At 49.2% G+C, this 12500-nt stretch overlaps 1 protein-coding gene across 1 annotated transcript in view; it reads left to right on the plus strand.

The window, feature by feature from the left end:
- Positions 1 to 12500, plus strand: part of LOC122256645 (uncharacterized) — a 14573-nt gene that overhangs the window by 1389 nt on the left and 684 nt on the right. Inside the window, exons 2-10 of the mRNA XM_086537590.1 lie at positions 890 to 1824; positions 2147 to 2952; positions 3334 to 3573; positions 3838 to 4047; positions 4385 to 4591; positions 4795 to 4934; positions 8554 to 9234; positions 9627 to 9651; positions 10429 to 12500. The exon at positions 10429 to 12500 is cut by the window's right edge and continues 684 nt beyond it. Coding sequence (XP_086393716.1) covers positions 1032 to 1824; positions 2147 to 2952; positions 3334 to 3573; positions 3838 to 4047; positions 4385 to 4591; positions 4795 to 4934; positions 8554 to 9234; positions 9627 to 9651; positions 10429 to 12500 — 5174 coding nt within the window. The 5' untranslated portion in view covers positions 890 to 1031. The remainder of the gene's footprint in view (positions 1 to 889; positions 1825 to 2146; positions 2953 to 3333; positions 3574 to 3837; positions 4048 to 4384; positions 4592 to 4794; positions 4935 to 8553; positions 9235 to 9626; positions 9652 to 10428) is intronic.

Below are 12500 nucleotides of genomic sequence, written 5' to 3' on the forward strand. Positions count from 1 at the left end.
TTTATGGCACTGTCAGTCATTTTGTTTTTTTTCTGAGACAGTGTTGTTTAGTTTTCTGTATTTTCATTTGAGACTATTGCCATAACCCTTGTTGATACAAATTATGATAATTCTGATCTGGTAATGGCGTCAGATCTTGGTACTCGTAATTTTGCAAATACTTTGACTCTGGCAAGTTGAATGTATGCTTTGTTTTATTGCTTCATATGTATATTATGTGATACATAGATTGTACAGAACATTTTAAAGTATGATTTTGATACTTTCGTTTTATATCCCATTACATCTCATAGGCAGAGATAGAATCTATTAAGCAAAATAATTGTTAAAGGCTTATAATTAGTAGCTGCATCATCCCCATTTAAAGCCTAGATAAAGAACTACAGATCAGAAATTCCATAGACAGGGAAATCTCCTTAAATCTCTCTTATGCTTTCTGGCAGAGCATGGCAGAGCAATTACCTCAAGAGCTGCTGAGATAAGAAAACTGGTCACCATTTTGATGTGTGATGAGCGACAAGAAGTGAAAATGTCAGACAACTTTTTTCCTTCTTTCTTTTTCTTTTTTTTCTTTTCTTTCTTTTCTCTTTCTCTGTTTCTTTTCTCTTTCTCTGTTTCTTTTCTCTTTTTCTATTTCTTTTCTCTCTCTCTCTCTCTCTCTCTCTCTCTCTCTCTCTCTCTCTCTCTCTCTCTCTCTCTCTCTCTCTCTCTCTCTCTCTCTCTCTCTCTCTCTCTCTTCTCTCTATTCTCTCTCTTCTCTCTTTTCTCTCTTTTCCCCCGATCCTCTCTCTTTTGAATTGGTTAATAAAAGCAGTATTGGGTTATAGATAGCAGTTGAAAGTTATATAGATAATCCAAAAATTTGACATATTTTTTTTCTCCTTTCTAGGGATTGTTATGCCATGCATTGTTATTGGACATCCAGCATCACCAATAACCTGAAAGGTAGCAGTGTGGGTGACGTCTAACAGCCATGGCAGATGTAACCTTTGGAAGAAGCGAGAGTGATATTGTTGGCACCACTAGTCGTCATGGCGACCGCAGCACGAGGAAACAACACCACTGCCCATGGTAATGTTGGCTGCAGCGATGGCAGTGCCAACAGCAATGGAAACAACAAGCAGGAGCGGGTTGTGTGCGATAACTCGGTTGTTCCTCCCGTTTGCGAAGCGGGCAGGGTGGGTTCCGAGGGCAGCCGGGGAGTCGGCAACCTTACGTCCACTTACCAAGCCCACCGACAAGTGGCAGGGGGATGCAGGAGCACAGCCGCGGCACAGACTAATTACCATCACGGAGGAGGAGAAGCTGGAGGAGGGGCCAGCGGTAACGGGGGAGTGGCCGTGTCCTCTGGCTACCATGCGGGTAATGGCAGCAACACGGGCCAGGAAGGAGATGCAGGAGGAGCAGATGGTGCTGGGGGTACTGCTTCTGCAGGAGGAGGAGGAGGAGGAGCTGGAGGAGGTGGTGGTGGTGGATCCTCAGCGATTCCAACCACTTACAACGAAGGAGGAGGGGGAGGGGGAGGCGGCAATGTGACTATTGCCGCTAGCGGGAGTGGCGTCACCAACAACGTGTCGTCAAGCTATCACCTGGCTCATGGAGGAGGAGGAGGAGGAGGAGGAACAGTAGCAGCAGGAACCAGCACAGGGAACGGCACCTCCGCTGGGCAAGTCAACGCCACAACAAGTTACTATTACACACCCATACTAAACTCCCAGCAGACTCTCCTGAGGCCAATAATGACAGCGCAGCCGCCTCTCTACTCTCCCCTCCTGCCGCCCCAGCAACACTCGTACGCCATGCCCCACGCATCGCCTTCAGCTGGTAAGTGCTTTGAAGCGGAGGGGAAATGGTTCAAGTTTTCTGATTTAAGGGGATGGAGAGATTTTAATGTTTAAAAGTTGGTTTAGATACAGTAGATAAGTTCATCATTTGCAGTCTCTGTCAGTCATAGTAGCAGATTTATTCAAATGCTGTGTGCTTTTTCTTACTTTATACTTTCTTTCTTTTTTTTGTTTTTTTTATCCATTTTTCATCTATGAATAAGTTATACATTTTTCTTTTCAGATATTTCTTTTTGATTTTGTCAAATCTATTTACAGTTTTATCTCCCTGTTCATTTTCTGAAGGCACTACTTTGTTTCAGGCTCAACGTACTTTGCCAACCTGAGTGAGAGTATGCGAGGGGGGCTGAGTGATATGATTCCGGGCACCTCTGACAGCCTCTACAAGGAAGTGGGGCACCTGGGAAGGCAAGGCCAGGGAACGGGAATCGCCCACTCCTCAAAGCCCTGCGAGGCCTCCTCTGACCCGCGGCAATATGCCATGGAGGTATGCCAGCGCAGGCTCCCCCAGGAGGGCGTGTACAATGGGGGGTCCTATCCTTCCTGTGGTGGGGAGGTGACAAGGCCCTCACACACACACACCACCCATCACGAGCAGAGGGCAGTGTATGAAGACTACTCTCGGATGGGGGTTTACACGGAGGATGGCAGTGGAAGGGGATGGGAGGGAATGGGAGGCTGCGGCACGTCGCGCTCTGCTGCTGCTCCCAACCATACTGCCCACCCCTACACCTACTCCTACACAGACTGCCGCCTGGACACAGCCTGGAACAAGTGCGTGGCAGGAATGGGCATTGGGGGACCCATGGGGGGAGCCAGTGGAGAGAATTTCCCCTCACAGGAGCACCAGGTGGAATCCTCTCAGGTGAAGACTACAGCACGGGGCCCTGCCAGCCACACCCTGGCAGTCAACGTCAACATGGGGATGACCTCCGGGGATCCCTCGATGTCTCGCTCCCACTATGATTATCAGCCATTGCCCGGGGCTCAGATTCCTCCCTTCCTCCCTTATCTCACACCTCTGAACTACCAGCAAGTGACTGACGTGGTTGACAGACGGGTTGAAACGCGGACTGATCACAGGGCTGTAAATCGTTCAGATGTGCAGGTAGGTGGCTGTTGTTTATTGGAATTACTACATTTGATGAATACAGCATACAGTATCTTCAAGATATGCACTGATCCAAACTATATGAAGATTTTGTTGTTATATCCTCAATCAAATGGGAACATAAGCATAAAGCTATACATTTGTGTTCCTGTGTGATCACACACACACACACACACACACACACACACACACACACACACACACACACACACACACACACACACACACACACACACACACACACACACACACACACACACACACACACACACACACACACACACACACACACACACACACACACACACACACACAATACATATATATATTCTGATGAACATGACCCATATGAAAGTTTTCCATTAATGATTGTTTTAGGACTGTGCTGGACAAGGGACCTCAACAAATTCCCGGCAGCTTGAGCAGACTGCAGCTTCTGCAGAGAAGCATGTGGTCCACTCTCTGCCACCTTCAGGCAATGTTGCACCACCAATGTCCCACCCTCAGCCTGCACCCCAAAGAAGTGTCAGCAATCATGTCAATACATCAGCCAGCAGCCACAGCACACACCAGGAGTGTCTTGGGCAGACCAAAAACATTGTGGTGGACCAGGTTCAGGTATTTTAAAAGCATGATACCTCATTCTCCTCTAGATAATGGTACAAATGAGGCTGAATAATCTCACGACGCAAGAGATGTAATTAATGTGTCTCGATTATCGCAGTTCGATAATCAAGACATCTTAATGACATCTCTTGCATCTCGAAGCTATTCAGTCTCATTCATAACTCCATAAGTCTAAAGCCACAATATAATTCTCCAATCACATTATCCCCAGTTGAATACCAGAAAGAGTAGCCATTTCTCCTTTTTTTCCTCCAGTCATGCACTCACATGAATGTCAAGAAGAAGACCTCTGAAGCGGGCACTGACAACCAGCTGTGTGGCACGTGTAGTGGAGGAACTACTATAGCGGAGAATCAGCAAGGGACCATCAACAACGCGGGCATGATCGGTGGTGGTGTTCTTATCGTCCCGGCAGAAGGAATGATACCGTGTCCCATTGAGTCATTAGTTGCTGCGGTAGCCAAGGTGTGTTATCATGTGGGGGTTCTTTAAAAGTTTTGATGTGTTTGAGTGTATGTAATATGTTTTTGTCTTTTATTATTATCATTATTATCATTATTATGATTCCCAGGTCTGAGTCTGTTAGATAAGTAGTATTTCAGGGTACACGTAACATAATAATAGACTAGAAACTGAATAAACTTTAAGATTTCAGTCACTTCTGCCTGTATTAGGACGAGGAATATAATATTACATAAAATAGACAATATATAGATAGAGAGATAGATAGATAGATATCATAGAACTGTTTTTTTAAAGGTAACTAACAGTCCCTGCACAAACAAATCCCCCTCTCGAACAGAACGAACCGTCAACCTCCTTCAAAAAGAAACGCGCCGACGAGGAGGATTCTATGACCAGTGGAGGCGAGGGACTCGTGTGTCTGGTTTGCGACCTGGTCATAGAGGGAACAAGCAGCAACCACGACGGAGGGGTGAGAGGGGCAACGGCCAGTGAGGAGACAGTCGCCGCTTGCTCCATCGACTCACTGGCAACGGTCATGTCCAAAGTAAGTGTCTTTTGGTGATCGTGTGGAAGAATTTTTTTGAGAATGCAATGGCACGTTTATTGTCGAGTCTCAACAGGTTATACCGTAGACACGAATAGCTAATAAATGAGTAACGTAAAATTGATTTTGTTATTATCGTCAGTATTATTATTCATTGCTCATTAGGAAAACAAAACCCTATTCATAACATCATTTCCCCCCAGGTAAGTGTGGGAGACAAACTTGGGAGTCTGGTGGGTACTGTGCTGCCTCGTCACCTGTTGCACTCCACGGCGATCTGCAGCAAGTGTTTCCACCTCATCAATGAGCTGGACATTCTTGAACATCGGTTGTCATTGTATAGGTAAGACTGGATTGTTTTCTCTCTTTCTCTTTCTCTTTCGTTCTCTGTTTCTTTTTCGTTCTCTGTTTCTTTTTCTTTTTCTTTCTCTGTTTCTTTTTCTTTTTCTTTCTCTGTTTCTTTTTCTTTTTCTTTCTCTGTTTCTTTTTCTTTCTCTGTTTCTTTTTCTTTTTCTTTCTCTGTTTCTTTTTCTTTTTCTCTGTTTCTCATTCTTTCTCTCTCTCTCATTCTTTCTCTCTCTCTCTCTCTCTCTCTCTCTCTCTCTCTCTCTCTCTCTCTCTCTCTCTCTCTCTCTCTCTCTCTCTCTCTCTCTCTCTCTCTCTCTCTCTCTCTCTCTCTCTCTTGCTCTCTTTTGCTCTCTTTCTCCTTCTCCTTCTCTCTCTTTCTCCTTTTCTCTCTCTCCCTCACTTCCTCTCTCTCTCTGCCTATCTTTCTCCTTCTCCTTCTCCCTCTCCCTCTTTCTCCTTTTCCCTCTTTCTTCTTTTTGTTCTTTCTCCTTTTCTCTCTCTCTCCCTCACTCTCTCTCTCTCCTCTCTCCCTCTCTCCTTCTCTCTCACTCTCCCACTCTCTCTCTCTTTCTTTTTCTTTTTCTTTTTCTTTCTCTGCTTCTTTCTCTTTTTCTTTCTCTTTTCTCTCTCTCTCTCTCTCTCTCTCTCTCTCTCTCTCTCTCTCTCTCTCTCTCTCTCTCTCTCTCTCTCTCTCTCTCTCTCTCTCTCTCTCTCTCTCTCTCTCTCTCTCTCTCTCTCTCTCTCTCTCTCTCTCTCTCTTTTGCTCTCTTTTGCTCTCTTTTGCTCTCTTTTGCTCTCTTTCTCCTTCTCCTTCTCCTTCTCCTCTCTCTTTCTCCTTTTCCCTTTTTCTTCTTTTTGTTCTTTCTCCTTTTCTCTCTCTCTCCCTCACTCTCTCTCTCTCCCTCTCTCTCCTCTCTCCTTGTCTCCCACTCTCTTACTCTCTCTCTTTCTATCTCCCTCTCTCGCTCTCTTTTTATCTCCCTCTCCCTCTCTCTCTCTTTTTCCCTTATTCTCTCCCTCTCTTTCTCTCTCACCCTCACTCACTCTCTTCCCCTCTCTCCTACTCTCCCACTCTCTTTCCCTCTCCCTCTTCCTCTCCCTCCCTCCCTCTCTCCCCCTCTCTTCTCCCTCTCTCTCTCCCTCTCTCCTTCTCTCCCTCTCCCCCTCTCTCCTTCTCCCTTCTCTCCCCTTCTCTCCTTCTCCCTTCTCTCCCCCTCGCTCCTTCTCTCCCTCTCCCCCTCTCTCCTTCTCCCTTCTCCCCCCCTCTCTCCCCCTCTCTCTCTTTCTCTGTATCTCTATCTATCTATCTACCTATCTACCTATCTACCTATCTAACTCTCTCTCTCTCTCTCTCTCTCTCTCTCTCTCTCTCTCTCTCTCTCTCTCTCTCTCTCTCTCTCTCTCTCCTCTCTCCCTCTCTCTCCTCTCTCTCTCTCTCTCTCCTCTCTCTCTCTCCCCTCTCTCTCTTCCCCCCTCTCTCTCTCTCTCTCTCTCACTCCTCTCTCTCTCCTCCTCGCTCTCTCTCTCCTCTCTCTCCTCTTCTCTCTCTCTCTCCTCTCTCTCTCTCCCCTCTTCTCTCTCTCCGCTCTCCTCTCTCTCCCCTCCTCTCTCTCTCTCTCCTCTCTCTCTCACCCTCCTCTCTTCCCTTCTCTCTCTCTCCCCCCTCTCTCTCCCTCCTCTCCCTCTCTCTCTCTCTCTCCTCCCCACCCAGCTCCTCCTTCTCCTCTCCTCCCTCTCTCCTCTCTCTCCTCCCCTTCACTCCCACCCCTCCCATGTCGGCGGTGGGGGCCGGGGGGGGGTACATCTCGAGCCTCCCCTCCACGTCTCCGCACCTCTCCCCTCCCCCCCTCGCTCCCTCCTCCCTCCTCCTCCTCCCCCCCCCTCCACCCCCTCCCATCCCTTCTTCTCTCTCCTCTCTCTCTCTCTCTCCCCCTCTCTCCCTCCTCTCTCTCTCTCTCTCTCTCTCCCCCACTCTCTCGTAGAGTAATCCTCTCTCTCTCTACCACCTCTCCTCTCTCCACTCAAATTGGTCCGAAGATAAGTTTTCTCTCTAAAATAATTCTCTCCTCTTGAACCGGGGCCCCAACAGGAAAGTACCTCAGCAACAAAAGTTGAACTCCTGCGAGAACGACGCGTCTGATCGCACCTACTGCAGCCTACAACAGCAGCACAGCAAAACACCAGCACACAACCATACACATCACCACATCAACACAATCACCATCACCACCATCATCACATCAGCAGCCAGCAGCAACAACAACAACAGCAACAACAACAAGCACAGCTACAACACATCAGCACTCAACAACAACAGCAGCAGCAACAACAACAACAGCAACAACAACAGCAGCAACAACAACAGCAGCAGCAACAACAACAGCAGCAGCAGCAACAACAACAACAGCAACAGACTCACTCACACTCTCACCTCTCCCTCTAACCGCCCCAACAAAGTACCAACAGCACAAAAGTTGAAGCCTCCTGCGAGAACAACGTCCGTCCAGATCGCCACCTACACAGCTAGCAACAGCAGCACACACGAACCCAGCACCAGTTCACCAACACTTCACCAACATCATAACCACACCACCTCATCTCAACACACAGCACAACAACTACAACCATCAACAACTGCAGCAACAACAACAACACAGCAGCAACAACAACAGCAACACAACCAACAACATCATCAACAACAACAGCACACAACATCAGCAGCAGCCAACAACAACAGCACAGCCAACAACAACAACAGCACCAGAACCTAGAACACACAGCCCAACAACCACCACCAGCTCTCTCTCCTTTCCTCTCCCCCTCCTCTCTTCTCTCCCTCTCCCCCTCTCTCTGCAACAGCTCCACAGGACCGAACTAGTCACCAGTTGCAAGGATGCAGTCTCACACAACAGCACAGCAGCAGCACAACATCCACCACATTCCAGTTGGTAGCTCGTCACCAATTGCCACAGCAGAGCACCACACAACCATATGCACCAGAATATAATATAAATTTCTCTCTCCCCCTCTCACACAACAGCTCCAAGCAGCAGCAGCTCTCTCTCTCTCCACTCTATCTCTCAACATCACAGCACAGCATCACCACAGCAGCAAGCAGCAACAACAACTACAATCAAAAGCAGCAGATCACCTTGCAATTCTGCACCACAACAGCTGTAGAATTCAAGTAAGATGCTAATCAATAACCCAACAGTGACTCAACTGAGAAACCCTCTGCAAGCAAACTAGCAGCAACAACCTCCTATCTATCTCTCTACCACCCCAAAATCCTCTATTCTCTCTCTCTCTCTCTCTCCTCTCGCTCTGCAACTCCACAAACACAACATCAACATCAACTGCAACAGCATTACCAACAGCACACAGCAACAACAACACAACAACACACCAAATCACCGTGCAATTCATATCACCAGCAGACTCAAAGAATCACGTCAAATGCAATCATAAACCCATCGTGACTCAACTGGACAACCTCAAGCAACACTACACAGCAACAACCTCACACTCCTCTCACTCTCTCTCTCTCCCACCTCCAACTCTCTCTCGTCTGTTGGTGCTTCTCTCACAGAGACTCTCCCTGAACCGCCCAACAGGAAGTACCTCAGCACAAAAGTTGAAGCCTCCTGCGAGAAGCACGGCGTCAGGATCGGCACCTACAGGCAGCTACAACAGCAGCAGCAGCAAGAACACCAGCAGCAGCACCAACAGCATCACCATCATCATCACCATCACCACCATCATCAGCAACAGCAGCAGCAGCAACAACAACAACAGCAACAACAACAGCAGCAACAACAACAACAGCAGCAGCAACAACAACAGCAGCAGCAACAACAACAACAGCAACAACAACAGCAGCAACAACAACAGCAGCAGCAACAACAACAGCAGCAGCAGCAACAACAACAACAGCAACAGACACAGCACACACAGCACCAACAGACGCACCACCAGCTTCTTCAGTACCAGACTGTCCAGCTGCACCATCAGCACCCACACCTTCAAGTTGCACAGCTCCCACAGGACCAAACTAGTCACCAGTTGCAAGGGATGCAGCTCCAGCAGCAACAGCAGCAGCAGCAGCAGCAACATCACCACATTCCAGTTGTAGCTCTTCACCAAATGCCACAGCAGCACCACCACCAAATGCACCAGCATTTGCAACATCATCAGCAGCACCTCCTCGCCGAGCAGCACCACCATCAGCAACATCAACATCAACAGCAACAGCATCACCAACAGCAGCAGCAGCAACAACAACAACAACAACAGCAGCCAAATCACCTTGCAATTCATCACCAGCAACAGCAGAAGAATCACGTAAATGCAATCATAAACCCAACAGTGACTCAACTGGAGCAACCTCAGCAAGCACAACAGCAGCAACAACCTCAGCAGCAGCCTCAACAGCCTCAGCAGCCTCAACAGCCTCAGCAGCAGCCTCAGCAGCAACAGCAGCCCCAACCGCAGTCACAGCAGACAGGACTGCGACTGCAACCTGATAAGCGTCCCCCCCGCCTCGATCAAAGACACGTCCAACGACGAGGACCTGCAGGAGTGCTCGGAGATGGTGGAGGAGGGAGAGGCCAAGATCTCTCTCCGAAGTAGCCTCTCTCTCTCTCGACTGCGATATAGACAATCGAGACTGCGAACTGCAACTGATAAGACGACCCCCCCCCCGATCAAAACACGTCCAACGACAGGACCCTCAGATTCTCGGAGATGGGGAGAGGGAGACCAAGATCTCGATTCCGATGACCAATAACCGCGCAATGTGACATCGGCTCCGTCGCAGCGGAGCCTCAAAGACACATCCTCTCCTCACTCTCTAGACACGAGGACTGCGACTGCAACCTGATAAGCGACCCCCCCGCCTCGATCAAAGACACGTCCAACGACGAGGACCTGCAGGAGTGCTCGGAGATGGTGGAGGAGGGAGAGGCCAAGATCTCGAGTTCCGAAGTGAGCCAGATCACCTCGCCAGAGTCGGTGGACATCGGCTCCGTCGGCAGCGGAGGCCAGCAGAAGGACGACATCGGAATTCACGGCCAGGACGGCACGGAGGCCAGCTGAAGGACGACATCGAATTCACGGCCAGACGTCATCATTCACAGACGCGTAGAGTAAGTTTTTATATAATATTATTTTCTTTGTCTCGCAATATTGGTGCGTTTCTCACCCACGCCCTTGAACCGCCCAACAGGAAGTACCTCAGCACAAAAGTTGAAGCCTCCTGCGAGAAGCACGGCGTCAGGATCGGCACCTACAGGCAGCTACAACAGCAGCAGCAGCAAGAACACCAGCAGCAGCACCAACAGCATCACCATCATCATCACCATCACCATCATCATCAGCAACAGCAGCAGCAGCAACAACAACAACAGCAACAACAACAACAGCAGCAACAACAACAACAACAGCAGCAACAGCAACAACAACAACAACAGCAGCAACAACAACAGCAGCAGCAGCAACAACAACAACAACAACAGCAACAACAACAGCAGCAACAACAACAGCAGCAGCAACAGACACAGCACACACAGCACCAACAGACGCACCACCAGCTTCTACAGTACCAGACTGTCCAGCTACACCATCAGCACCCACACCTTCAAGTCGCACAGCTCCCACAGGACCAGACTAGTCACCAGTTGCAAGGGATGCAGCTCCAGCAGCAACAGCAGCAGCAGCAGCAGCAGCAACATCACCACATTCCAGTTGTAGCTCTTCACCAAATGCCACAGCAGCACCACCACCAAATGCACCAGCATTTGCAACATCATCAGCAGCACCTCCTCGCCGAGCAGCACCACCATCAGCAACATCAGCATCAACAGCAACAGCATCACCAACAGCAGCAGCAACAACAACAACAGCAGCCAAATCACCTTGCAATTCATCACCAGCAACAGCAGAAGAATCACGTAAATGCAATCATAAACCCAACAGTGACTCAACTGGAGCAACCTCAGCAAGCACAGCAGCAGCAGCAGCAACCTCAGCAGCAGCCTCAACAGCCTCAGCAGCAGCAGCCTCAGCAGCAACAGCAGCCCCAACCGCAGTCACAGCAGCCTCTCAGTAAGCCCACCGCCAACGACAACACTTTAGTCTTCGTCGACTGCGATATAGACATCGAGGACTGCGACTGCAACCTGATAAGCGACCCCCCCGCCTCGATCAAAGACACGTCCAACGACGAGGACCTGCAGGAGTGCTCGGAGATGGTGGAGGAGGGAGAGGCCAAGATCTCGAGTTCCGAAGTGAGCCAGATCACCTCGCCAGAGTCGGTGGACATCGGCTCCGTCGGCAGCGGAGGCCAGCAGAAGGACGACATCGGAATTCACGGCCAGGACGTCATCGACGGGTCTCCCGATAGTCACAGCCAGGAGCCAGCGAGCGGTCAGGGATACATCGCCGTTGAAACGCCAGAAGACGACGAGGCGGAGGGTTCGCCGATCGTGTCCTCGACCGTTGTGAGGGACGAGCCAAGGAAAGCAGAGGAAGCCACTGAATATCACAAGCCCACCCTGCTGGCCAAGAATGTCAAAAGCAAAAAGCATGCAAAGTTGCAGATCTGTCGTCAGTGTGATCAGGTGTTTTCAAACCGTCAGGCACTAGTCAGACACATTGAACGAAGGCATAAGGCTTATGCGTTTCATTTTAGCTGTGATACCTGTCGTAAAAAATTCAGTTCAGAAAGGGCACTTACCAGACACGTACAGCTTCACAAGACATATCCATGTAAATTGTGTGATAATATATTCTTCAGGAAAGCTAAGCTCAAGAAACACTTGGAAGATCACACGCAAGACAGCTTGGCTTGTAAAGTGTGTTCGAAAGAGTGCACGTCTCTCCAGGCTCTCATATCTCACATGAAGACTCATACACAGAAAAAGAAGGTAAATAAATGTAATGTGTGCTCCAAAATATTTGCAAACAATAGAAACCTGAAGGTGCACATGAGAACTCATACAGGAGAGAAACCGTTTGTTTGTGAGAACTGTGGAAGGAGTTTCAGCCACCGAAGCAACATGCAAACACACCACGACACCTGCACTGGCCAGTTCAGCCATAGATGCGAGATATGTGGAAGAGGCTTTGCTTTGGAGTCTGTTTACCGCAGACACCTGGCTGAGCACGAGGGGCATTACGCCCACCACTGCTCCATATGCGGCAGAGGGTTTAGTAAAGCCTCAGGTCTCCAGGCTCATTTGGCCACACACAACAGCCAGAGACCCACTTATTCATGCCAGGTTTGCGGTCAGACTCTATCGACGCCGTCTAGCTATGCCTCACACATGGCTAGCCACACGGGTGAAGGCGGAGCCGTCTGCCCTGTTTGTGGCAAAACCCTGGCCAGGCGAGCCGACCTCCAGGATCACCTTCATCGTCACACAGGAACCAAAACACACACTTGCTCCCTCTGCAGTGCAACCTTTTACTATCGCTCGAACCTCAATCACCACGTAAGGACAACCCATAGATTACTAAGGCCTCATACGTGCACTTTCTGCGACAGGTCCTTTGCCTCGAGTTA

This window comes from Penaeus japonicus, unplaced genomic scaffold, assembly GCF_977035675.1.
Source record: "Penaeus japonicus unplaced genomic scaffold, GWHDUDI00000001_assembly GWHDUDI00000006, whole genome shotgun sequence".
In the NCBI taxonomy this organism is placed as follows: Eukaryota; Metazoa; Arthropoda; class Malacostraca; order Decapoda; family Penaeidae; genus Penaeus; species Penaeus japonicus.